The sequence below is a fragment of the Pundamilia nyererei genome, unplaced genomic scaffold, assembly GCF_000239375.1.
Source record: "Pundamilia nyererei isolate P.nyererei 1_Seehausen unplaced genomic scaffold, PunNye1.0 scaffold00009, whole genome shotgun sequence".
Taxonomy (NCBI): Eukaryota; Metazoa; Chordata; class Actinopteri; order Cichliformes; family Cichlidae; genus Pundamilia; species Pundamilia nyererei.
Window position 1 is genome coordinate 5,221,438 of NW_005187410.1, and position 27,727 is coordinate 5,249,164.

The 27,727-nt window shown below is 40.8% G+C and overlaps 2 protein-coding genes across 5 annotated transcripts in view; one reads left to right on the top strand and one right to left on the bottom strand.

The window, feature by feature from the left end:
* The window catches only part of osbpl6 (oxysterol binding protein-like 6), a 43,164-nt gene extending 19,447 nt beyond the window's left edge, over nucleotides 1–23,717 (top strand). Inside the window, exons 3-23 of one of the 4 annotated variants that reach the window (XM_005723516.1) lie at nucleotides 2,110–2,232; nucleotides 2,564–2,617; nucleotides 3,576–3,689; nucleotides 3,775–3,945; nucleotides 5,695–5,839; nucleotides 6,008–6,111; nucleotides 6,548–6,640; nucleotides 8,579–8,747; nucleotides 9,397–9,527; nucleotides 12,269–12,376; nucleotides 12,781–12,912; nucleotides 13,728–13,815; nucleotides 15,189–15,442; nucleotides 15,680–15,817; nucleotides 17,010–17,073; nucleotides 17,277–17,355; nucleotides 17,875–18,019; nucleotides 18,265–18,409; nucleotides 18,513–18,639; nucleotides 18,815–18,937; nucleotides 20,942–23,717. In XM_005723516.1, coding sequence (XP_005723573.1) covers nucleotides 2,110–2,232; nucleotides 2,564–2,617; nucleotides 3,576–3,689; nucleotides 3,775–3,945; nucleotides 5,695–5,839; nucleotides 6,008–6,111; nucleotides 6,548–6,640; nucleotides 8,579–8,747; nucleotides 9,397–9,527; nucleotides 12,269–12,376; nucleotides 12,781–12,912; nucleotides 13,728–13,815; nucleotides 15,189–15,442; nucleotides 15,680–15,817; nucleotides 17,010–17,073; nucleotides 17,277–17,355; nucleotides 17,875–18,019; nucleotides 18,265–18,409; nucleotides 18,513–18,639; nucleotides 18,815–18,937; nucleotides 20,942–21,053 — 2,619 coding nt within the window. In that variant the 3' untranslated portion in view covers nucleotides 21,054–23,717. The remainder of the gene's footprint in view (nucleotides 1–2,109; nucleotides 2,233–2,563; nucleotides 2,618–3,575; nucleotides 3,690–3,774; nucleotides 3,946–5,694; nucleotides 5,840–6,007; nucleotides 6,112–6,547; nucleotides 6,641–8,578; nucleotides 8,748–9,396; nucleotides 9,528–12,268; nucleotides 12,377–12,780; nucleotides 12,913–13,727; nucleotides 13,816–15,188; nucleotides 15,443–15,679; nucleotides 15,818–17,009; nucleotides 17,074–17,276; nucleotides 17,356–17,874; nucleotides 18,020–18,264; nucleotides 18,410–18,512; nucleotides 18,640–18,814; nucleotides 18,938–20,941) is intronic. The other 3 variants (XM_005723518.1, XM_005723517.1, XM_005723519.1) reach the window with 3 other exon arrangements.
* Nucleotides 23,718–25,447: 1,730 nt separating this feature from the next.
* Nucleotides 25,448–27,727, bottom strand: part of prkra (protein kinase, interferon-inducible double stranded RNA dependent activator) — a 21,089-nt gene continuing 18,809 nt past the window's right edge. The window contains exon 8 of the mRNA XM_005723520.1: nucleotides 25,448–26,312. Coding sequence (XP_005723577.1) covers nucleotides 26,161–26,312 — 152 coding nt within the window. The 3' untranslated portion in view covers nucleotides 25,448–26,160. The remainder of the gene's footprint in view (nucleotides 26,313–27,727) is intronic.

The following is a 27,727-nucleotide window of genomic DNA, read 5'->3' on the forward strand; positions in this document are numbered from 1 at the left end:
TGTCATAGGACAAGAGGCGGGGTACAGCCCGGACAGGGCGCAGGCTTTATTTTGCATGCTACTGATTTGAAGCTGCCTCAGATAAAACCTAGTAAGTTTGTGTGTAGCATTTTTACTATCATCACGCAGCTCAGATGATCTGTTTTCTCGTAGTGTAATAGGTACAGTGCTACCTCTTAAGATATGACTCCTTTGCGCAGCGAGGTACATTTTGCTAACAAAGTTGAGCTTTTCCTCTACCCCAATTTCACAGGGCCACTCGGGCGAGCAGCTGCCCTCAGTGGAGCAACATGACCTCATTACCAGACAGATCTGTTCACCTGGTCATTAGATTAAACAAGCTGTTGCCTCCTTGTGTTAAATGTCCCGCAAACCAAGGTCAGGTGTTGTCATGCACAAGGTTGCAGCATCACATCATGCAGCGTGAAGCCACCGGCTATTAGTTAAGTTGCCAGAGATGCTTGTGAATTTTAAAGTGGGGTTTGCCTTAAAGGCTCTGCTGCTACTGATTTAAGTATGAAATGAAAACTCTGACCTACTTCACTGATCGTTACAATGAATGTGTTCCACATTATTATTTATTTATTTAGATGGATGTCAGATGGTTGCCTGGCAACCTTAGCAAGCAACCTCACATACATTACCTTCATTCAGCCAATGCCATGTTTACTTAAGGCAGAAGGCTTCTCAACCTAAGTATCAAACATGCTCCAACTTTTAGAGTTGTTTGATTTTTAGGCCATAATCAAGGTCTAACAGGACCATAAACTGAAAATGAGCACCAATATGTTGTCATTTCACTTTCATCTTTATCTAATAGTCAATTTCAATTACATTTTTTTATTCAATCTTATTCATATAGTGGCAGATTCCACCAACAGTTTCCTTTAAGGCACCTTAAATTGTAAGGTAAGCGCTTTGGCAACATTAGGAAGGAAAATCTCCCTTTTAACAGGAAGAAACTTCTGACAGAACCCATTTCAGGGAGGGCCGGCCAGCCGCCTTGACCGGTTGGGGGTGAGGGGAGGAAGAAAGGACAAAGACACAAACTTTAAACATTAGAGCATTACCGGAAAAACACCCTTTAACCAGGCGTTAACCATCACACGGCTCATTATCAAATCATTCCCCACACACATTGCCAAAATCATTTTCAGTGGCTATGTTGTATCATTTATTTAGCAATATGCTTTATTGTTAAATAAACACATGCTCTGTTCATTTCGTATCATTAAACAGGTCACCGGCAACCTGACTAAGGTTGGGTTAGAATTAACATTTGCTTTAGTAGAAAGAGAGAGACTATACCTGAAGATATTACCCTTCGAGTGAACTCTCATACAGTGTAGCATTCCAGTTTTACTCTTAAAAGCTTTTCCATTTGATTAAAAGGAGATGGATGCTGAGCAAAATCTGACTCCAACAACAAGCCCAGACTGCTCACTGGTGGCCTGATGGATGTTAAGAGGGTTAAACTGTGTATTTCACCCCAAAGTTTGACTGACAGATTACTACTTGGGGGTTAAAGAGCACAATAAAACACTACCAAGATGAACTGATTGTGGTTTGGCAGCTCTGCTAAGTGGAAACAAAAACAATTATAGGATAAAGTAGGGGAATGCCCGTTTAAATAACTTATAAGAATATCAAAAGTTTCTAAACAAAATAACTTCCAAAATGGGTTATGTGAGGTAGTAGACATGTTTGTCACTCTGTTGTGCATTTTTCTGCCTTTAAAACCTGTATGACAGGAGGATGTCTTACCTGTCCCTGCCTGACCCTGCTGTCCCTCTACTCCAGAGGCGTCACTTTGATTTACTGACCCACTAGGAGCAGGAAGAGCACAGTCAGGAGAAGGCTAATGGAGTGGAAATGCTGAGAGAGCAGGAGGAATTTCAATGGGGCAGTTTTTCTTTAAATGTGTGGCACGGGGAGGGGGAATAGAGAAATGTTGCATATATTCCTGCTGCTTTCACCATGAAAACAATCACACGACAGCTGCATCTTATCTTTGTATTATACAGAGAGCGCGTCCGGATTTTCCTTCTTATTCTGGAGGTATAAGTGGATTAATTCTGACACAGCTGCATATTTTCATTTCTTTTCTAGGAGGCAGACAGCTGGGAGATAATCGAGGGGCTGAAAATTGGTCAGAGCAACGTCCAGAGGCCTGATAAACACGAGGGGTTTATGTTGAAGAAGCGGAAATGGCCCTTGAAAGGCTGGCACAAGGTAAGATTCATGGGTAAAGTGAGACACAAAAGCTATTGATGTGGGACAAACATTTTCACATACAGCCTCTATCTGGTTGTTAACAGGTTTCCTGTTCAATAAAGTGTCATTATTTGAAAGAAATTCCCTTTTTCATAAACCCTCCTTTATCTTCTCTTCCTTCAGAATTATTCCACAAAATATTTGCATGAACTATTAGAGAGTTGATTAAACAAGGATAAAAAATAGACTTTGCATTTGCATAGGATCTGCAACGTTAACAGATCCAGCAGGATTTGTATTCAGTTTATGCCCCTCCTGTCATTTATTTTTGTGCTTGTTTCCTCTACAGCGTTTTTTTGTTCTGGACAATGGTATCCTGAAGTACTCCAAGTCCCCCATTGATGTAAGTAACCCTGACTGTAACCTACGGGCAGAAGCGGGGCAGACTGGGCTGACATCAGTTTTGCTTGGCAATGAATCAGCAGAAACATCAGCGACATGGGTCACAATGTTCACTGTGTTTCAGCAAGCTGGGTCACTCTGCAGAAAAGCAAAAACTTCTTTGGCAAACTTTCCATCACTGGAAGGAAACCAGTGAGTCCTGCACATTCTGGAGTTATTGGCATCAGTGGTACATGAGCCCTTCTAGTTAAAAGTGTTTAAATACTGCTAACTAGACAGTACAGACCCATTCGCTGACTTCTTAAATGATCATTACATTCTCAACAAAGGGTCAGTGTCTTTGCTAGTTTCCCACTTTTCTTGATTAAAGCAACTAAAAGGGTAGTGTGCATAGATCTCTGTTAGCTAAACAGTGATCAATGCTCATTTTAAACATGGCCAAAGTTACAAATAATGAAGTCATTGCACTAAATGTGCAGATAATCTCTGTGAGCCAAATGCTCAGCCAAATGATTCAGACAGTTTTATTTAAAACCAACATTATGGCTGGCTTTGAGCACAGAAGCCCCGCCCACCTGCTGTTCAAACCTTCTGTTTGCTTGAGGAGCCCAATTAGAAGAAATTGATTGGTTTGTCTCAGAAAGTAGATGAGTAGATGATCTGAGCAGCAGCACCAAGGCCATATGACATGGAGCTGGAAATGAGTATAGTAGGTCCACTGTAAGAAGAGCACTGGTAACCTGCTAATCTGAAAATAAAATGTTAAATATATTCAAAGCTTCCTGCAGTCGAAGACTTTTCTTCAAGTCACTCAGCCAAACAAGAATCAAATCAGTCTTCTCTGGCTGGTATCGCTAATTGATTATTGTTACATTGTGATATTTTTACAGTAAAAAAATAGTATGAATTACAAATATGTGGAGATATATATACATACATAACTCTGTCATTGTCTTTAGATCCAAAAAGGGAAACTTCATGGCAGCATCGACGTCGGCCTCTCAGTTATGTCTATCAAGAAGAGGGCCCGTCGCATCGACCTGGACACTGAAGAGCATATCTATCACTTGAAGGTAACACTGATGATAATAATCCATCACTGATACAAGCAGTCAGGTGGGGACAGAGGTCGAGGCTTATTCTTCTCCTCGTCTTTAGGTCAAATCTCAAGACATATTTGATGCCTGGGTGTCAAAGTTGCGTCATCACCGGCTTTATCGGCAGAACGAGATTGTGCGGTCTCCCCGGGATGCCACCATGAGAACATTTCCTCCTTCAGCGGCCATGGATTCCCCCCAGCCCACGCCAGCTGTGGTAAATGAAGTCAAGGTGAGCTCTCTTCTTCCTTATGGCACTATTTGTGCTCTTTCTTTGGTCTAAAATTGGCCAGAATTTCTGATTAAAATAACTTTTGAATTATCTGTGTATGTAGACTCATTTACGTTGTGATGCTTGACATAAGCAGACATTTTTAGTCTTGCTTAGTGCTTTCTTGTTTGGTCAAACACCAATAATGCTAAAGGCAAAATAGCTTAAAGCTCTTAAATCCTCTTAAAAGCTCAATTTCTTTGACTAATTCTTGTCTGGGACTGTCTGAGAGGTAGCCAGTGGAGTTAACAGTTTTCAAGAAAGGATCCATCGCACAAGCCCCTGTAAAGCAGTATATTGTGGTTTTTACACAGCAAACAGGATGTAAAGTGAATGAATGAACTTCAGGTGATCCTTAACTCTGAACAAGGCTCCTGGTCTCTCTTCTAGTTTATTTTCTAGTTCTCACATATAATATGAAAGTAGTATTGAAAGCAAATAAATAAGAAATGCCTGACTGATGCTCTATACAAAGAAATCAGAACATTTTTCTACCTCAGAAAAAAAGACATTTTGTTCTCCCTCTCAGAGTCTGCAATTACTTATTCAAGAAGAGCATCATGGTTAGTGAGAGATCTCCTAGTTTTGTCTTTGTTGGAAACTGGGATAACGCACCAAAAACATCATCTGTGAGAGAAAGGAAGTAAAGTTCGCGGAACATTCACAGTAATGACAGACATAATGCTCACACATGACTGTTGTCGTCAACCACACCTGACAAGTCAGCAGTTTTATTTATGGATGCCATTGTTGTACGAAGTGGGACCTGAAAACTTGCTTCGCCTCACCCAGAAGTTTCCCCTGAATAATAGCTAAATAATATTTGCCTAATGTAGTAAAGTTGATGAGACAGGTAACTAAATCTTGCCCATTAAGACAAGAAGGCTTGCTTTTCTCAGCTGTTTCCAGTTAGGCGTTAGCCTCGGTCCCTGCAGGTGTGCTTGAAGTGTGCGTAAATGCGAAGATTCATTCGCTGCAGCTTCTCCTGGGAGTGATGCTCCATGCCACACGGAGGCCATTAGAGGTGATCAGTAGGATTTGGATTTCGAGCATCTGGCTGCGGCCTGATGAGCTCTCCCAGAAGAACAGCTTAAATGAGAGACTCTGGTCCTAGAGTCAAAATTAACTACTGCTTCAAAGACTCGGAAGGAAGATAGGCAAGGTGCTGTACAAATAAGAAGCGTGCAGTTTCTGTTCATAACAGCATATTTTTTTCCATGTGAGCATTCATATTAGCTGTGAGCTGCTGACAGCGTGCAGTCCTTTACTTTTGGCTGCTGAACAGATTCACCGCAGCTGTCACACACAGGTTGCGTAACCCTAACCCAGCGTCACTGAAATTGCAAATCTAGACCAAAACTTTCAACTATGTACAAGCAAGACAGACTTTCTTGCCTTCACTGTCAAAAATCATTGTATATATTGTAACAATCGTCCGATTTGATTTGATTTCAGTGATGCACCAAAGGAAAAAAAAAATCTGATTGATGTAATTATATTGGTTCTCATTTCTTCCTCTTTTGTCTGTTGCAGACAAGATTACATTGATCAGAAGAACATTTCATACATTAGCTGGAACCCTAATCCACAGTATCCTTTCTTTAATGACATGAGTGCTTCTTGTATATCTATAGGTATCATCGGTGCCTGATTGACCACTACAGTAGTTTCCGAAATGATATTTTAGGCTCTGTTATTGTGTCACCACAGCAGACCAAACCGAGCAGCTTGCCATGGCAGCCAGCAGCCCCCAGTAACAGCAGCACCAGCAGCCTGCCTGCATCCTACAGTAACGGACAGAGTAAGGTGGTGGCATGGCTGCAGGAGTCAGAGGAAATGGACAAGTGTGCAGAGGGTAAGTGCACACTTTCCCTACGCTTCTAACAAATCTGATTTCACAAGAGGAGCGGATTAAATCAAGCCTTTGGCACGGCAATAAATCCGGGAGAGATGATTTGGTGACCATTTCGTGACACATAAGGCTGAATGAGATCGTGACCGCGCGTGTAAATTTTATTTTCAGAGCTCGCACGCTGCCAGTCCAACCTGACCGAGCTGAGCCGGTTATTGCAGAGTCTGGAGATTCTACAAAGGACACAGTCAGCGCCCAACTTCACAGATATGCAGGTAAAACAAACACACACATAAATACACACACATACAGCAGAGAGCAAGGGGAAACAATTTAGTGCAATCCTGCATTGTAAACTCAGGCTAGCTGAGGCAGTGACGACGGTGCGACCTCTGCAGTCACCTTCAGTACCTGCCCGTCTAGACAGACGAGATCCAGCGATACTCACAGGACACCTGCTGCTTTTCTGACTGATCAGTATCTGTTAATTTATTGTGTTTGTTTTATATCGTGGAGCTTTTTGTTTGGTGATTTTTGGCTGAAATGCATTTTTAATACCATACATTCCCTTTTTTTTTTTGCATGTAACCCATCAGTGTCATTTCACTGATCTATGTCTGTGGTAACTTTCTGGTTTTTTGGTTTGTTTTTTGTGATGTGTTTGTCTTATTAACCACATTTTTCATGCTCTGACCCACGTGTGCCCAAAAGACCAATTGCGTTGAGTTATCAAAGAAAGAAAAGCGCTTGAACAGAAGATGGAGAACAAAAAGTGTCGGCAAAGATGCAAAATTCCAGCTTCAGGTACCTGTCTTCAGACGTCTACACAAACACACACACACACAGATGCATATGTCACTGTGAGAAAATCTCTAAGTCTCTAAGCAAAGCATTATTCAAGTTTTTACTTATAACATAATAAGTGTAAATTGTGGGGTAACTGAGAGGTCTGGCTTTGATACGTGCATGTGTAATCAAATTGTTGTCGAGCAAATTGGAAGTGTGGACAAGCTTACGACACAGAAGCCAACAATTTTGTTTCTGCCTCTTCTATTGTTGCTCGTTTTTCTCTTTTTTGTTCTTTAGTCTGCAGCTCCACTTGTTATTGTCGTGCGGCTCGGCCTGATTTTGCTAATATATCTTAATTTTGCACGATATATCAGTTTGTGCAAAACTGAATGTGTGTCCATGCAACTTTATGCACTTTGTTAAACCAGTCATAAACTTTTATTAATCCCATTAGTAGTAAGATGTCATTACTGCTCATTGAATGCATTTTTTGTTTCACCATGGCTCCACGCTAACAAGCAATTTCAACAGACCCAGAATATTTTCACTCACGCTAACATCTGCAATCAGGCTATGAAGATGGTTATGAACTCGATAAATCATCTTAAGGTTTATGAAGCTAGCTGCGAGCATTTTCACATGGCCACAAACATGAACAGTGATACTGCTGATTTTACAAAGGAAGATAAAACTGTGATACTGAAAAATACGAAGACATTAAAGACATAATACAGAGTGAAATTACCACAGCCTGTGCAGGCAAACCCGTGGTATGTGTGTGGTATAAGTGCTTTGGTGAGTAAGAGTGGAAAAGATCTATTATATTAATAAAGTTTAGCCTGTTTGAAGCCAAGAAGGAAAGCGCTGACAGTGTAAATTAACAACACTATCAGTGCTGTGTCATTAAGACGGGGGAGAATCTGATGGATTACAATTGTTATTCCATGAAATGTATATTTATGTGAGGCAAAGTGTATGTGAGACAGTCTTAATTGAGAAAATGCATAAACAGAATTCAAATGTAGGCCTAACTCTGTGTGTAAATTTGAGATAAGGTCAGAAAATACAATCGGTGTTCTCTTTTAGGATCATAGGCTATATTAATGCTTATAGAAAAACGAAATTGCTGTAAGCAGCAAAGTGACATCTTCCGGTAAAGATAAAGATATGCAGTGGTCAGAAAGCACTTCCAGGAATGCTGGCCCATTTTCCAGAGATTTCACTGGTCTGTGGGAGGTGATTTCATACCTGTTGATCTGTTATCTAGAGCATTACATTCTCCAGCATGGCCTATCCTGGTAAGATGTTGTTCCCAGGGAAACCTGGGCTCTTAGACACCTATAGATTTCATGAATAAAAGATTGTTACTCTGAGAGAAGACTATGGAAGCATTTCCTTTCAGTGTCGTTTTTAGGAAAGTAATTTTAAAAAGAATCCTCATTGTGGCATGTTGGCATCTCGTGTCAAACCGGGGACCAAATTCTCAACACAAACGTCCACACGCTAACAGAGGCGTGGATGTGACACAAACTCTGTGCATGAACAGAATGCAGACAAACCAGGAAAGTAACACACTAACTAAGCGTCGTGGTGAAAAACACAGTTTACCTGTAGGTTTGTTTAGCCATTTAAAAGAACTCTGCGTCGGTGTTAACAGAGCAATAACTTCATTAACTTTTATTATCTGGTGATATGCTAATTAGCTACATGCTCTTATGCTGTTTAGCCATTTTTAGCTGCTAATGCCTGGTTAAAGCTCTTGTCAGAGGTCCAGGGCTTAAAGGCCCTTCAGATAAAGAGTGAACTGGAAATTTATCAGAATAATGTTTGGTCTTGTCAGGTTTAGTTCTGTGGTTCTTAGAGATTGTTTTGGCTGCAAGATACAAAAAGAAGAGCACTGTTATGCCACACGGGTGACTGACAGTCAGCCTCTGTGATTGTCTCTCTCTCCAGGTTCCTCTGTCTGCCAGTATGTCCCCTGTCCGCCTCCACTCATCCAACCCTAACCTGTGTGCCGAGCTGGTGGACTTTCAGCCCCCCGTCTCCCGCTTGACAGACAGTGTAGAGTGTGCCAGCGACTACATTAAACTTCAAGAGGAGTTCTGCATTATTGCCCAGAAAGGTACGAATGCGGCATGTAGGACAAGGTGGACTTTATTCTCATACTGTAGCTGCTGATCATCATTAAATGATCTTCGTGTTTGTGGCTGTAATGTGACAAAATGTGGAACAGTTCAAGGGGGCCGAATACTTTTGCAAGCCACTCTATATGAAGAGAGAGAGACAGACAGAGAGAACAGCACTGCACAAGCAAATAAAGACAATAAATGTGGTTTATAGCAAGTGAAGGGCTAAGGAAAAGAGACCGGTCTTTATACTGGTTTTAAATTCCTTGCAGGAGAAGGGAAATCTAATTGTTAATGACAAACTGTTCCACAGTTTAGGGCCAGCAACCGAAAAATGCACAATCATGGTTTTAAAGTCAGTGTGTGGGATGGACAGCAGCGATAGCTCAGCAGATCTGAAAGATATGAAGGGCGAAGTAAGGGGGCAGCACTTTAGTAAAATGATCTGGTTCCAGTCCATGAAGTGGCTTAGAAACCAGTAAACCAGCACATGCTGGATGTTATGTCTCATTCTTGGTACCACCATGTGACTGATTCTTACATAGAGAGAGCATTGGCGAATAGCGACAGAGGAGCTAGCGATGCCTTTGAACCGGTGCGCGGGTTTCTAAGTTACTGCTTTTCTTTGATCCTGTCTCTCTGCAGTCCACTCGCTGCTGAAGTCGGCCTTCAACACTGTGGCCATAGAGAAGGAAAAGATCAAACAGATTCTGTCTGATCAGGAGCAGCCAGACCAGTCGGCCCAGATCAACTCTCTCAGGAAGTCTCTGTCACAGGTAATGAGCTCCCTTCAGTGGGAATCAGAGTAACCCATGATACGATCCCAGAGACATGCAAGGAGGAGATATGGCACAGAAAGGACGCTGAATAGAAATCAATGAGAGAATTCTGTAACACGTAGAAGTCAGTGATCTGCTTTACAACAGCTGAGTAAAATATGAGCCAGTCATCTTTTTGAAAAAACATCTCAGTTACAAATTCAGTGTTACAGCTTTCTCACCAAAAGCCTAGAGACAATAATAAAATGGCTCCTGTGGCAAGATTTTCTTTAAGCCAGATGCTGATGTTAATCTAACAATATGATCGTGATGCTGTTATGGAAGAACAGTTCTGTTATTATTAATATGTTGCACAATGTCTGTGTAACCAGATATGAAAAAATACAGCTAAAAGGCAAAATGCAGGATTAATCTAGTGTTTGCTGCACTGCAGTGACAGTGTCTATAAGTACTATCATCATTATGTAGTTTTAATAATGTGTTATTAAAGCTCCCTCTAGTTTGGTCTCACCTGCTTTCGGCCATCGTGACAGAGTTTTTCTCTACGGCGACTTAGCTTTACTCGATTAGCGCCACTGTGAGAAGTCAGGAAGTCATAAATCTGGCAGCTGAAACTGGCTGGAGACCATTTAGAGCACCTGCATGTTTTAATGAAAGCCTCAGTATTTGCCACCAGTCTATCTACAGCGTATCACCAGAGGAGGCTGGAGGACATGTTGCCGATGTAATCTTTGGTGGTGATGTCTCTCTTCTCCTTCTATTTAGTCTTTGCCAATCTGTTTTCGTGCTACAAATGCAAACTGTGACGCTGTATCAACATCACGGTTAAAAAGAAAAATGATGTGTGGAGATGAGAGCCCAGGCAAGTGAGCCGTGAACGTCCAATCATCTTTTCCCACATTAATTGGTGAGCGGGAGAAATGTGCAGTGCAGTTCATTAACTCTTCTCCTCGGGGCTGTCTCTCTACCACCGCGATTTAATTGGACTGTTCCTCTGCTAACAGTTGACATCATTTCAGTGAAATGTTTCACTCGCTGCTTTATCTCTGTTTCGTTCCTAATTGGATTCTTGTGTGACACCCTTGTCGCAGGATGGAGGTCAGGTTTGGTGGCAGAGCTCTGTGGGAGGTTGATAATCAGGAGTTGTGGTTGCTATAGTTACAGCTGCTGATGTCAGCTACTGTAATCCCCGCAGGATATAAGTGAGTGTTATTGCCATCTTAGTTTTATGTATTTAATATTTCCTTTGGCATACAGTAGGTACGTTTATACCTAAACCTACATTTTCTATTTCTTTTTTTTAAAGTTTTGATCAAACATCTGCAGAAAGGAACAGCATTGCATTAACTTAATTACATTTTTGGCCACCTGATGAACGAGAATCTAATACTTCCTCTCTTTTTGTCCCCACAAGGCTTTGAGGCTATTGTGTGGCTCTTAATCAGCTAAATACTTCACTCTGTCCACCAGCTAGTCGCTGTGACTCCTCTCCTCTTCTGCTGCTTCACAGTGGATTTATAACAACTATAAACTGCCCTCTTCAGTTGTAAAAATCTCTAAATATAGTCATGAGAACAAGTAAGAGAACAAGACAAACTGACAACATTTGGACCTCAGGAGTTAATATTGGCCTGCCCTTCATGTATGAGTATGTGAATAATGAATTAAAGCTGTGGTGAGTGAACCATCACTGGACACTGGTCATGACCAGGTAAAGTAAACAAAACACACTACCTGGCCACTTTGGTGCAGCTTAACTTAACACAAATCTAACCAACCACCATGGCAGTAGACATCATTGGGATTACCTGCTGAAGTTCAAACTGAGCATTCGAATAGGGAAGAAAGATGATTTTGTGACTATGAACATGGCATGGTTGTTGGAATTTTCAGAAACTGATGATCTACTGGGATTTCCCCAAACAATCATCTTTAGGGTTTACAGAGTATGGTCCAAAAAACAGAAAATACCCATTGACTTCATTAGGTGAAAATTCCTTGTTCATGTAAAGAGTCAGACAGATACATCAAACTTGTAAGAAGATGGACTGGAGCAGCAGGAGACCACTTCTCTCAGCTAAAAACAGGAAACCGAGGCTTCATTTCACAGGTGGCTCATCAAAATCGGACAACAGAGTGCACTCAAATGGCCTCCGCAGTGACCGGATGTCAGTCCAATATAGCACCTTTGGGATGTAGTGAAAACGGGTGATTCTCATCATGGATGTACAAGCTCTTGATATGGACTGCAATCTCTGAGGCATACTTTTAGTACGTGGTTTTATGAAGAATTAAGGCACTTCTAAAGGCCCACTGGTTTCAAATCTAGCACTAGCAAAGTGTGTCTAACAAAGTGTCAAGTGATTGTAGAGCTGAATATTGCTGCAAAGTTGTTAAGCACAGAACATTCACCTGAGATACTGGGATGCAAATCCCAGTCAAAACCTATCATTGACATATTTTCGCCCCTTTGAAGCATGCATATGCTCTTGGTCACAGTAAATGCCTTTTATAGATATTCTAACTTTAAAGAAAACTTTTTAAAATCTTGTGACTTTTTAAAATCTGTGGCAAAACAAGAGAATAATCAGTCAAATTGTTCTTTTTTTTTTTACAGAAAAAGCAGGATGCAAATAATTGTTTTCTTTATGAAGGACTGAGCCAATTCTTTTTTATCTTTTTTTACTTCAAAGTTTCGTGTGAGATTTGAATGACAGAAAGCATTTTTTATTCTTCAGGCCCTGTCGCAAAATGCAGAACTTCGAACTCGACTCAACCGCATCCACTCTGAGTCTGTCCTGACTGAGCAAGTTGTGAGTGTGAACATCATCTCCACACCTGATGAGGTAGCTCACTGTCTATCACTGACAAATCTCATTGCTTACCCTGATATTGATAAAGCTACAGCTTCGGAGGCTCGCCAGGTAGTCGATGTATTTGCTTCCTGCATTTGTCAGTTGGATTATTGATTCTCGCTCCTATAGACTGATGGCCTTTCCAGTACAGCCTGGCAGGTGAGCTTCAGAAATCATTATTCTATGCAGAACCTGACATCAAGGTTAATGGAAAAACTGACTAATTAGAAACGGATGAGAGGTTGCCTTTTGGCAAGGAGACACATGCTGCAATATGAGCACTGTGTTGTCATCTGGTTCTGTTTGTCTTCGTTCAGGTCAGTTTTGGTTCTTCAACCTGTCATCATAGCAAGAAATAGTGAACGCCTCCTGCATTTGCTTGTGTTTGCCTGCAGGCCGGGGAACAGATGGGGATCCCTCTGACTCAGCAGGCCTCTAATGAGAGCCGACTCTCCATGTCAGAATCTGTCTCTGAGTTTTTTGATGCCCAGGAAGTGCTTCTGTCAGCCAGCTCGTCAGAGAACGAGGTACAGCGGGGCGGATGAAGAAGCGGAGTGGATGTGGTGATGGATGTGGATTTAGTAAGGTTAAACTATACTTCTGCTGTAAAGCCAGTGAAAAACATCAGCGTGATGCCTGTGTGTGTGTGGAGACAGATTTAGTCAGTAATTAATGCAAAAGTCACGAAGAGCAGAGATGGAGTGTAAAAGAAACGTAAACACAGGAGGGCTCCTTCGTATCTGCCCGAGGCCTAATCCCCGAGTCATGCCTAAGAATCAAAATGATCCTCTTCCACTTTATGCTTTGTTAAAAAGCATCAAGTGGAAGAGGATGTTCGGTCCATCACTCAAATCAACCATTTCTGCCTCCTTCCCTTTTTAACGGTTGTGAACATTCTGCTCCAAATATACTGCGTATGGTCCCTGAAGACCCATCAAGCATTGTAGCTCCCCAGGCATGCATTGAGCCATGCTGAAGGATTACTGAGCGTGGAAATTCATCATCCCCCTGGCCTGTAGCTCTAACGGCAAGCCTTTTCTCTCTTTTTTTTGTCACATAAACTGGAAAAGCAGCTTTCACCCAAAGTGGCTACAACATGGCCCTTTCAAATGTGACCTTATTTTGTTTGCTATATATAAAGTATGAATACTGCAGTGTCTTGACTCATGATTACTGCAGTGGGACAGATAGCCGGCATGCTGCTGCAGTTTGTTAGCCAATGGCAAACTGCAGTGCGTGCGTGTGTGTGTGTGTGTGTGCGCGTGAGTGTGAGGCTGTTCTGATCCGTTCGTGTTGTATTACTGCACTGCCTCACTCCCCTGTGTACCTGTTCCCCTCACAGGGTTCAGACGATGAGTCATATGTCAGTGATGTGAGCGATAACATTTCCGAGGACAACGCCAGCGTGACTGATAACGTCTCCAGACAAAGTAGGTCCAATTCTGCGCCGTCACGAGCAACCGTTGTTTGTACCAGAACAAAAGGACATGAGAAATTAATAAAGGAGGGGGAGATCCCACTCAGTCCGTCAGCCGTGCTGCTTCTACAATAACGTCACATTCCCACGCAAAGACACACACTTTGCAAATTCATTTATCAGTGCTGCAAAAGCAGTTGACTTTGCTATGTTGCCAAGGGCAACAGAAAGGGGGAAAAAAACTACTCAGGCTCCCGCTAGTCTGAAAGTTTTGGAAATGAGCTAGAATTGGTGTTATTTTCTCATGGTGAGTAGTATCTTCCAGCAAAGCGTCCACTGTCACCAGCACTTCAGGATTAGCAAAGGTAGATGTCACAGTCGGTGGAGATTTATTTATAATCTACGTTATCTAGGTCACAGAGGAGCGTGACATCATCTGCAGGGTTACAAATTGAGTGTAAGAGCTTATGACACTACCTGAACACACTGTATCAGCATATATATATATATGTAAATCTAGGAAGGAATCCAATTATGTGACCACTACTCTTTTAAACTTCTTTAAAATCAACAAACATACATACAGAGATTTCTTTATTCATTACAGGGAAAAAATATTGCTTAAAAGCTAAATTAAAGATGACCTATTGTGCTAATTTATGACCCCATATTTTTAATGTTGGACACAGCTACTTTGCATGATTCACAGCGAAGAGTAAACCTTGTTTACCTTACGCTGGGTCAAGTTCACAAGTATCTATATCAAACCGTTTTAGTCAACTTTCTTCTGATTGGCTGCCCCTCATAAATCGGTGGTTTTTAGCAGGCAGGTGGGTGCGTTTGTGTTCTCGCAGCCAGAGCTATGTGCCTGAGACGATCGCGTCTTTGACATTGCCCGGATCCAAAAGAGGAAAAAGCAGCTTGAAACCAAATGTTTATAAGAATCTTAACCCTGAGCTTTTGGCTCACAAGGATTACTTGTACATTCACTGACATCATTGTTTCAGACTTTGTGTAATATGACCGTCTATCACTGTAACAGCACAACTACTGGTGAAGTAGAAGAGTCGTTTCAGTGTATTTGATGTTGCAGCTAAACCTGAACTAATACCATGTCCTCACTACTTAAATTACAAAGGCGGCATATATTAAACAAACTAAGAAAAAATAAGAAAAGTTTTTTCCTAGAATATTAAAAAAAAACCCATCCTGCTGCATTTTACACAAAGACTTGCAACACGACCAAAAAATGCTTTTTTTAAAATTCTTTGTTATAATTATACTTACTTAGGCGTTTCTAGGACTAGCATAGCCTGTTGCAGATAATCACACCAGATGGATGTTGTAATAATGATTCCTTTTTTTCATTATTTATCTTTTTTTCAGTGGCCAACGGAGACTTTGCTGGCAGCGCCTTTCGTAATGGGCGGCGCAGCTGCTTGTCGGCACCCTGTCCTGACACCAGCAACATCAACCTCTGGAACATCTTGCGAAACAACATCGGCAAAGACCTGTCCAAAGTGTCCATGCCCGTGGAGCTCAACGAGCCCCTCAACACCCTGCAGCGCATGTGTGAAGAGCTGGAGTACAGCGAGCTGCTGGATAAGGCTGCTGAGACCGAGGATCCTTTTGAGCGCATGGTAAAGAAGTCGCCGGAGCTTATGAAATGAACTGTTAATCAGTTTCCAGTGTGGTGATTCATTAATTCATTAATGTGTGATGTCACACTGCAACAAGCTAACATATATGCCTGTGATGTGCTGCCTCCTGTCCTTTGGATAACATTTGAATGACAGATTCTGTTGTTTAGCTTATTCGTGACAAAGCCTGTTATGAGGAGCCTGTAAATCCACTCTGTGTTTATGACTCTCGTTCAGGTTCTCGTCGCTGCTTTTGCTGTCTCAGGCTACTCATCCACTTACTACAGAGCAGGTAGCAAGCCATTCAACCCGCTACTCGGAGAGACTTACGAATGTATTCGGGAAGACAAGGGCTTCTGTTTTTTCTCTGAGCAGGTAAGCACCTGCTCACATAGTTCAAAATGAGTCAATTTTAAGCAATAAGAAGGAATTTATAGAGTAGCTCATTTTTTTCCTGAGGAGGTCTCATTATGTTGGTGAGGTCTAAAAAGCTCGGTGGAGCTTTCCTTGGAGTGCTTCGGTTTAACCGCAAGGTCTGTGCCTTTGTTTTTGTGTGTGGCCGCCTCAAGGACTCGGTTTTATCTAATTTGCAAGAAAGCCCAGTGCTTCACTGTGCTCTTATCTGGAAGAAGACGAAACATAGAAGGAGATATTAAAAAAAAGAAATCAGGTTGGGTTTCTATACCTGCTGTCACATGTTTGCTCCATAGGTTAGATTAGCTGAAAACTGAAGCAGTGTTGCAAAGTGCTTCTAAGAAACACAGAGTAAAAGAAATGGAAGGAAATTATTTTAAAGAATGTTTATATATATGAATTAAAATAAGACTCAAGTGCAACATCAAAATAACATCAAAATGGCTTGTGACAAATATGAGGCCATCGCTGCTCTCCGAACGGCGACCGTCTTTTGACTTTAAGCGTGCGATGGGAACAGTAAACAGTTTCTGCCCAAGGATCTGAGGCTGTGCACTGGTTTGCATACAGGAACAACAGTTTCAGTATATATTCTGGGGCCAGGACATGAAGGGCCTTAACAGTAATAAGTAAAATCTTAATATCAGTTCTAAAAGAAATGGGCATCCAGTGTAGTCATTAAGACTGGTGTAATATAACCAGTTTTCTTGCTTCTTATGAGAAGGCTTCTTATTGATACCGATTACAATCCATTACGCATGTGTGTCTGGGCTCTCAAACATTACACTGGAAGATCTTTCCTCAAAGTCTCAGAGTTAAATCTGTAAATACAAGGGTTCATCACCAACCTGACACAGAAAGATATAAGCTGTTGGGCTTCCTGCAAGATCAGGGAGTTTCATGCTTAGTCTTTTGATTTCCCTGGGGAAAATATTCCCAGACACCAGGCGTAAGTAATTCCAGTGTCTAGCAGGAGAGTGCAAGTTCAGCATCCAGAATAAATTTACAGTGAAAAAAAATCATCTGTGAACCAAAACTGTCAAACGAATATTATAGACAAAATTAAAATCGTCACAATAAATGTGTAATTAAGAGTAGAGGCTGTATATGATGTGCTATCTAGACTCTTTTTTTATTTGATCTTTTCTCGAAGGTGAGCCACCACCCTCCCGTCTCCGCCTGCCACTGTGAGTCTAAGAACTTCACCTTCTGGCAAGGTAGGTTACCTGTCTAATTAGTTAGGGATTTTCCTCACAGGAGATATGGCTTAGTGTAGACCAGCCAGCAGGACTCAATTAGCCTTTTTAATAACCAGCGGAAATTGTACAGAGTAAACATAAATGTTATTTGGTATGATTTTAGACAAAATGTTTAAAAAAAAAGTATTTTAATGGGATATTTTTGTTGTTTTTCTTTCCAGATGTGAGATGGAAAAACAAGTTCTGGGGAAAATCAATGGAAATTTTACCAATCGGGAGTGTAAATCTCATGATACCCAGGTAACCTTCACCCAGCTGGTGTGCATGGTAATTGAACATGAAGGCGCAGAGTTTGGTTGGTTTTAATGCTTCATGTCACTGGGATTATGTTAATCGCCAGGTTTCTGCTTTTAATTGCCTTCATGGAAATATCGAGATTTTAATGATGACTGAGAAATGCAGGCTTGTGTTAAATCAACAGAAATTAACAACAAAAACTTTATTAGTTCTGTCAAAGCTGTTAAAAACACCTAAGAGCCCCAGAAAAATCCAGCATCCTCAGAGTTAATCATTTAAGCTCCCCTTGCTTTAAAGCCAGATTTCTTTTGATTGGCTTGATTGGATTTGGTCACAAGAATCTACTGCATGGATCAACCCACAAATAATAACCTCTTTGGGGTATGATTAAAGTGACAACCTCACAGATGTCGAAAAGCACTGAGGTTACACAGAAAATGAACATAGCTGTATCACCTACTTTAATAATCTAGCCTTTTTACACCTGCAGTACCTGAAGCTGTTTTTATTCTGGCTTTCTAGGTTTGGTGATCAATACGAATGGAATAAAGTTACCACCTGTGTACACAACATCCTCAGTGGACGGCGGTGGATTGAACACTACGGGGAGATTACCATCAGAAACATAAAGAGCAGTGCTTGCCTCTGCAAACTTACCTTTGTCAAGGTGAAAAATAATTGAGATGATTTGGGTAGCGTCTTGCTTCTTTGTTGTCTTCTCCTCAACCAGATGTATGGCAATGGCTGCCTCTTCCTGAATGAGAAGTCTCTTCCTGTTAAAAGGGAGTTCTTCCTCCTCACAATTTTCCAGATGTTTATAATGAACCATTTGGGGTTTCCCTCTAATGCTCTAAGCTGGTTTAGTTTTATATATAACTTGAAAAAGCTAACAGTGAAGTTTATGTTTTTTAGGGAAACTACTGGAGTTCAAATGTGAATGAAGTTCAAGGATTTGTGATGGATCAGGAAGGAAAAGTGATCCACAGGCTTTTTGGAAAATGGCACGAGGGTGTTTATTGTGGTGTCCCACCTTCCGCTAAATGCATCTGGAGGCCAGGTAAGAATAAGTTCTCGCTTCACTCTCACAGCGGGACTTCACTCAGGACTAGCTGTACAAAGCTTTAAAGCTAAAAGGGGACTTTGTTGGCTTTCCTCCCCAGGCTCCATGCCCACAGACTATGAGCTTTACTACGGCTTCACCAGGTTTGCCATTGAACTAAATGAGCTTTGTCCTGAGTTAAAAGATGCCTTGCCGCGGACGGATGCCAGATTCAGACCTGATCAAAGGTACAACATCACATCTGCACCTGGCACTACGAGCTGCTAACGCTGCATATTTTTGCAGCAACTGAGTAAAAAAAGTGTGACTGATTTCTTCCGGTCTGGCTGCAATTTCATTGAAGTCAGTCTGCTGGTAGTAGTTTTTCTCATAATGTTTACAAATTCTCATCCTTTCATTTAGGTATCTGGAAGAAGGTAACTTGGAAATGGCGTCATCAGAGAAGCAGCGTATTGAGGACATGCAGAGGGTCAGGAGGAAGTGGAACGATGAGAACAACATCAAACACGAGCCACGCTTCTTTAAGTAAGGATGCACAAAGCAGCAGCCAGATGTGCATTATTCACCTTGTAGAATGCGTCGCTTTGTTTTTTTATTTCGTTTCATGTTCAGTTTTGTCTTTCATTGGCTTTGATTGGCTCCATTCAGACAGCCTACTACACACATCTCAGTGTTGAAATGAGGAAAATATCTGGACTGATTAAGTACATTAGAATGAAAAAGATCTCTTATTTTGGAAGAATACGGGTAAAAAGAGAAGAAGCTGCTATGAGGCTGATTTGATTGGGGAGCTCTTGCTCACTAGCAAGACCTTGTCTTATTCTCCTGAGGTAGCTGATCAAAACATTAAGCCAGACACATCACATTATTAGGCAGTAATTGCTGACATCAGAAGTGGAGAGAAGCCGTGTTACACAAGATGAGAAAGAACCGGAGTGTGTATAACCACGTAGTTATGGGCAGTCTACAAGTACTAGTCTTTGTCTGTGTTGTGTTGTAATCACATGGCATTGTGTTGCCATGCGATTACATGTGAGAACATTTTGTAACCAAGTGCAATAGAACAATCAAATGTTGTACAGAAGCATTCATTTGCTCCTCTATTGCAATAATTTGATCAATATTTGTAAGAGAGGATGTGACTGCGGCTGTGTCAGCATTTTTCCCATTTTTAGGATGTTTAGCAGCTCAACGTTTGCATGGAAAACTCAACATTAACATTATTCACATTCTTTGCAAATAATCAAATGAAGCACAATTTGGTGTCTGTACGGAGATTTATAGATGAACATGAAAATCTGGGTTAAAATGCATTGTTTTAAAAAATTATGTATGTTTATTATTACGTATTATCATTCTTATTTTAACTGGCATTGTGTTATAAAATGGGTTGTACAACTACAAAAATGTGAACACGACAACACTTCAATTCAAATTAGTCTATAAATCTCCCGGTGAACAGATACACTTCCTCAGAGATTTTCGTCCATATTGATATGATAGTTCCAAATTCACTGCATCCCAAAGGTGCTTTGTTGGAATGAGGTCTGGTGGCTGTGGAGCCCATTTACAGTGAACTCACTGTTGAGTTCAGAAAACCAGTTTGAGATGATTTGAGCTTTGTGACATGGTGTGTTATCCTGCTGCAAGCAACCATCAAAAGATGGGTACACTGTGGTCATAAAGGGATGGACATGATAAGCAACAATATTCAGGTAGGTTGTAGTTTTTACACGATGTTCAGCTCGTTCTAAGGGGACCCAAAGTTTATCGGGAAAATATCCCCCACAATATTACACCACCAGCCTGAACTACTGATGCAAGGCAGGATAGATCCATGCTTTCCATGTGGTTTATGGCAGATTTTGACCCTGCTATCTGAATGTCACAGCAGAAATCGAGACAAATTACATTTTCAGTGTTCTGATTGTACAGATGTATACGTTCGGTGAGCTCTTAGCTGACAGCTGTGGTACCTTCTGTGGTCTTCTTAACATGAACAATACAAAAACATGGATCCATCTTCCCTTGTATCAGCATTTCAGGCTGGTGGTGGTGTAATGGTGTGTTTGACCCTTTGATACCAACTCAGTATTGTTTAAAGACTACCTGATATTGTTGCTTAGCATGTGTATAACTTTATATCCACAGTGTACTCATCTTCTGACTGGTTTTCTGAACTTGACAATGAGTTCACTGAGCTCAAATAGCCACAGTCACCACATCTCAATCCAGAAGAGCACCTTTAGGATGTGGCGGAAATTGTTAGGTGGAGATTGTCAACATGGATGTTGCAACTGTGCAATGCTGTCGTGTCAATATGAACCAAAATCTTGAGGAATGTTTTCAGCACCGTGTTGAATCTGTGCTATGAAGACTTCAGACATTTCTGAACTCAAAGGAGGATCCAACCCAGTATTAGAGGGTAGTGTATCTAATAAAGTGTCTGCTGAGTGCATGTAGGGAATAGTGTATTTCTCCCCGTTGCCTTTAGGTTTACAACTTCCACTTTTGTCCTTGTCCTTCCAGGAAAGTGGTTGATGCCAATCACAGGGAGAGATGGGTCTCCAACAACATGTACTGGGAGCTCCGCAAAAACCCCGGCTTCATTAACATGGAATCTACAGTGACTCTATGGTAGCACATGGATCTGTGTTTCCATCATCACAGACGAGGAGGCTGTTACCTACGCACAATAAGGTGTTAAGAGAAACGCGACGATGATGAAACATCTTTGTGCATGGATACGAATGACTGCTGAGCTGAGGGAAGGCCCGACGCCCAGCGACCCTGTGGAGGGTCACCCATCCATGGAAACATACCCTAGGATCACCTTCATTGTGCTTGTCGAAGCTGGGTCTCACCGCGCCTATGTAGATGTTTCCTCAGCTCTGTTGACTTCCCAGTATGTCCTTGCCTTAAAAAGACACCTGTACAAGTCACACGATTAGGCGCCTTTAAGTTGAAGCCATTTAATTTCCAACAGCAGTTTGGGTAGACTAGTCTATGAAGTAGACATTTTGATTACCTACAGATTACCTATGATAACATTGCATGTGTAGAGAGCAGCTTTCACTGGTACAAAGCCGTATTTACTATATCATCAGTTATTGTAGAAAAAAAAACAGGTATTTTTATAAAAAATATCTCGGACTCAGAATTTAGTGAAAGAGAATTATGTGAATTGGCAGATTTTATTTATTTTTGCCTTTTAATACTGTCGACTCTGTCGGATGGCAGCACTCTCTCCCGGGAAACAACTCATTTGAAATTAATGTCGACCGCTGTGGAGGAAGTACGGGGCTCTACAAACGCCGTTTTAATGAGTAACTGAGCTGAACATGTGCTGGGAGGTGAGGTGTGATTTAAACGCGAGGCGTTTCGGCCCTGTGGACTGTCAACACTGATCTGTCGTGACACAGTGCAAACGGAAGGACGATCTTCACCTCAGCAGCCCCAGTGTCTAATAATAACCATTGTTACACAAAACCAACTCGTGTGAATCACACAGTTACATAAATGCATACATAACTCTCTCCACTCTGTTCCCGAATGTGAGGGTTTCATTCAAATAATGGGCGCGTACACGTCCGAGTCACGAGTATAAGAAAAGATTTGTACAGGTTGCAGCGTTCTCTCAGATCCTTGGGATTTTTGTAGTACTTCATTTAATAACGAAACGTGAATAGCAGAGTCACATATTTCCATAAAACAGCCGCAGCTTGAAGATGTAATTATTTTGAATTAATAAATGAGTAATTTTCCATCAGAGTCTTGTTACAGTTTACAAAAAACCCAAAGAGATTTTTTTAAAATCATCTTTATTCTGATTAACAACCAAAAAGAATCATTTACAAAGATATAGAGCAAAAAAAGTACTAACTGTATTCATTTATAAATCTGTTACCAGCAGATATTTGGTATTTTTCTTGATATATTACTCAAACCATCTATAATTTCTCTTATCATTAATTGATTAAGGAATGATTTAATCTCGCCGTGACTCAATCACCAAACCGCATGCAGTCGTAGTTCATTATGAAACACCAGAGACACCTACAGGTCGTCCTGTAAAAATGAAAGAAGCCAGATTTTCAGATGGATACTGTAAAAACATTAAAACGTCTCAATGTGTCTGATTCCCCAGAGAATTTACTGCTATGCTGTGGGCTTCTTCAAAGCACCAGGTTGAAGTTTAGCTTTAAAATCTTGCCTCGTCTCCTCTTTTTTTGTTTTACAGCTAAAGAAAAAAATAAAAGGGGGCGCCTTTAAAATCAACCCGAACACACGCGAATAGTTCTTAAAGCTGAATCTCTTTGTTCACAGCTGCAGGGCGAGGAGGGGAAAGGTGAATATAAATATGTAGAGCGAAAACTGTTTAAGGCAAATCCATCATGTGTGCACTGATCACACCGTAGATTAACAAACCAAAAAGTTAGAACTGCTTTGCATCCATGTAGTTTAAAAGATAAAAAAAACAACAAGATACGCGTGGATATAGTTTTATTTTTCCCTGATCACGAACTTAATGCTACAACTCAGCAGCGTCGGTTTCACTTGCTGTGCCTTAATGCATTTATCAATGCCTCACAAACACACAACAGATGAGAATACCCGAGCCAAGAAGAAGGTATGCCATTCACAAGTCAAACGCCGCACATTCTCCATAGTCCGCCTGCCTACAGATGATTAAGTACACTGAGCATTTAGCCGAGGACGGAATACATTAAGGGAAATTTCTTTGACATTAGAGGAGTAGAAAAGTTTTAACTGTATAACGCTTGCAGTGTCTAAAAATGTTCTGCACTGCTCTGCTACCCCAACATGTAACTGATTCATTTTTGGTGATCACAATAAATGCAGCACATTTAGGGGAGGGGGGAGAAAAAAAAGTGGGGGCACTACTGCAGCAGCTGATTTCTTTTCCCTCCTACATCAGTAGCTGTGGAGGTAGGGCCAGTGCTTTGTGTAGTGTTTGGTATCACAGAGTCAGAATGTAGTGGAGAAAAAAAAAGAGAAAATCCTCCAGCTTTCTTCATCCATTTTCTACCTGCATGTCTAGAGCTTGCCAATGAATGTTGCAGATGCCTTATAAAAAAAGGTTTATGGTTTCTGAATTGGACACTTTTTTTTTTTGTCGACTGACATGTATCATGAAGCACTATGTCAGCTCAGTTTGGATCAAATCAATTTCCTGATGGGTACCTTCTAAAGTGCAATTTTAACAAAGTACATATCTTTCCATGAACACTGTACACTGCTGCTACATAGTGCTTGTTCTAATAAAACTGCAAAACTCAAGGGATGAAGTTCTGTGGTTTGTGTTTTTTAAAAAGGTAAGTGTTCTTGTACTCTGATATTTATGTTTATTAGGGGGAAACTCTTCCTTCACATTTTCATAAGCTGTCCAATGGTCCGATTCTGGCTCCCGGGCCTTATGTTTGACACCCCTGGTTTTCTTTAATAACAGAAATTGGAGCTCCCACAGCACACCTTGGTAAGCATAGAAACACATATGACACAGTAGTGATATCCACTATTTTTTAAGGCTAGTACCTATGTTTTAAGTTGCTGGGGGAAAAAACACAAACACACAAGCAACAGAGAACCCAATGACAAGGACTTCTTTGCTAGGTGCTCCTGTTAATCTCCACAGCAACACAAATATCAAATCATCCAATCACACAGCAGTGACTTAGTACATTTAGACATATAGACATGATCAAGTTGACCTGCTGAGGTTCAACCAGAGCAACAGAATGGCGAGGAAGGGTGATTTAAGTGACTTTGAATATGTATGACAGGCTGGTCTGGCAACTTCAGAAAGTGCTGATCTATTGGGATTTACCCAAACGACAGAGAATGGTTTGAAAGGTGAAAATGTCCAGTGACTGCCTTGTTGCCAGACGAGAGAGTGACCAGATTACTTCAAGCTGACAGGAAAGCAACAGTAACTTAAATAACAACAGCCAATGTATGCAGGGGAGCATCTCTGAACACACAACACATCAAAGGCTGCATCAGCAGAAGACCACACCTTGTAGGACTCCTGACAGGATCTTGAGACTGCAATTCACATGTGTTACCAGAGTTCAATGATGGAAGATTAAAAAACTGCCACTTGGTCTGATGGGTTTCAATTTCTGGTGCAACAATCAGATAGTAGGGTCAGAATTTCACAGAAATAACACAGATACATGGCTTCATTTTATCTTGTATCACAGGTTCAGGGTAGTGGTGGTGTAATGATGTGCGAGATACTTTCTTGGCACACTTTGGACGCCTTAGTACCAGCTGAGCATTTTTAAAATGCCACAGCCTGCCTGCCTGAGTATTTTTGCCAACCACGTGCATCCCTGTATGACCCATAATGCACCCATCTTCTAATGGTTGCTTCCAGCAGGATGTGTCATGACAATTATTTTACTGTATTTACAGTAGACGACAATCTAATAGAGCATCTTTGGGAGGTGGTCCAACAGAAGATTCACATCCTGGACGTGTGTCCAACAAATCTGCAGGGCCTGTGAGATGCTGTCATGTAACTATAAAACAAAATCTGTGAGGCACCTTGTTGAATCTATGAAATGAAAAATTAGGATGTTCCAACCCAGTACCAGGAAGGTGTACCTAATAAAGTGTCTGTTGAATGCATATGGATAATAGTGTCGTTTTACTCATTGCTTTCAGGTTTAACTTTCACTGTTGTCATTTTTCTTCTATGAAAGCAGCTGATGCCAGTCACAGGGAGAGATGGGTCTCTGTACCTAATAGAGTGGCCAGTGAGTGCAAATATCACTCTTTAGAGTAAAAAAACCAAATTCAAATAAATAAATTACTGTATTTGACTTTTCTTTGGGCCACTTTTTTGTTATAAAACAACACAAATTAAGTAGAAAGCACCCATGAATTCACTCTGATGTAATTAGCTTTGTACCAATACTTAACAACGGGCTGGCTGATGAACAAATGGCTGTCCAGCGGTCATCTCCCACGGGACGCATTTCAATCAATAACACAACAGCCGGCTCCTGAAGGCGCCACAGCAATTTATTCTCTCAGTAGGCTCTATTGCACGGCCATTAACACACGCCAACACTCATTAACATTTATTTAATGTTATTTCATTTATTTACTGGATCTGAACACTTGTTGTTGCTGCCATTTTTCTCTACCAACGGTAAGTTCATACAGCAGAGAACACCAGTCAGTAAATCTATTAAATATAGAGCAGGTTTTACTTCTATAGCTATACAGAGGCACACTGCAACAGACCAGCAATCATCTTTTCTATTCCGAGTCAAACTGATAAAGAGCGATGGATGAGTGGAAGTAGGACAAATTAAATACTAATAAGAAATAAAAACATGGCCTGTCTTTCTGTCCATATGTCACACTAGACAAAATGTATGGAAAAACTAGACATTCAAACCACTGACTGCACTCACACTGTGTGTAAAAAGATACAAAGAAAATCGTTTGTAATATTCTTCCACTTTTCATCACATACTTTGGGACATTTAAAATAAAAACATAAAAACAACCACACTTCCGCTCGATTCTTTTACAGTTTGCTCGCGAGTATAAATAGAGGTGAAAAATAAAGCTGATGCTTTTTCGGGTTACTGCGCAGTTGAGTCTACTTTGCCATGTGCATGATTACAAAAATATACCCGGGCAATCGCAGACTGGGCATCAGCTGATGTATGTGACACTGTGGGTGCAGCGACTGCTGGCGGCGCCGTTGTTTATTTGATGGAGGCCTTGATGTACTGTAGTGCGCTGTGGGCTGCGTCGTTGTGGGCGTTGCTACAGGAAATGCCTGTGCCGTGGCACACGGTGACAGGGGTGGTGGACAGCTCTGCCAGGCACTGATACTGCCCGTTCACTGTGAGCTCATCTGCAAAACAGTTGAATAGTTAACATCTTGCAACACATATTTTACAGCCACAAGCTGTGGATAATGGTTTCCATTATACTACAGAATTGAATTTAACTCTTCCCCCTTTGGACTCCTACTGGGAGTAACCCTTGTTTCTCTTTTTCTGAACGTAGAAACTCAACTTGAGCACTAAAAGTATTACAACAGGCCTGGTTCACCCACTCACACACATTTATACAAGCACTTTTTCCACGTCTTAGTGCTTTCTAACATATACATGCCAACAAATGCATTGGAGAGCAACCTGGGCTTCAGTACCTTGCTAAAGCATACTTTGGCATGCAGGCTGGATCGAACTACCAACCTTCAGATTAGTAGATGACCTGTTTTACAACTCTACAGGCATTTTACCAGGTAGGTTCCGTCACAATTAGCAATCTTGGTAGACACAGAGGATGTGTGCACAATTTTTGGCCTTTTGTTTACTTTCTTTTTCTCTATGCTCCTATTTCCTCTTCTCTTTCCCCCTCACCCCCCACCCTGTCATGACAGATAGCAGCCACTCCCTGAGCATGCTTCTGCAGGACGTCTCTTCCTGTTAATAGGGAGTTCTTCCTCAGCACTGTCGCCAAATGTTTGCTCACAGGAGACTGATAATTCATTCATTACTGTTTGAAAATACAACCCAGTGTAAGGTTCATGTATTAAATTATATAATGAGAATAATAATTAATGATAATATTCATCATGATTATTGTTGTTATTATTTTAAAATTCATTGTTTTACTAAAAAAAACAAAAAACATAGTAAAACACTTAAAAAAAAAATAAGATGCCAAATTACAATTATTTAATCGCAGTTGTGAACAGGTAAATGTGTTTTAGCAAAAATTTAAAATTAAAACAAATCATTTTACGAGGACTTAAATGTCCTTTGTTCCCCTTTTGTTAAAACAGAGAAAAATGCACCACAGACAAATACTGAAGAAGGAAATGGTTGCCTTATATTTACATTGTCTACAAACTCAAAAACCAAATTTCTCTTAAAAATTTAGATTTGCAAATGTGAACAAATCAACTTGTCAAAGATATTCATCTCCACTTGAAAAAAAACAACCCCACAAAACAAGAAAACTGCACCAAACACCACAATAATAAACAGCATGTCCAAATTAATAAGTCTTCTAATCAGATATTGATGCTTCTTTCCTATGTGACGCAAAAATAGGAGACAGATGCTTTTTTTTAACTAGTTAAGCACCCAAATAAAAAAATCAAATGTTTCTATGTTTGAGTCACAGCAACTTTGACAGTAACATCTGCAGTAATATTCACGTCTCTAATGACATCTCACAAGCGTTGGCTTTATTTTGATACAAAGACTGTTTACACAGTTTCTAATTGCAGAGAAATACATTTATTTTGGTCATTTC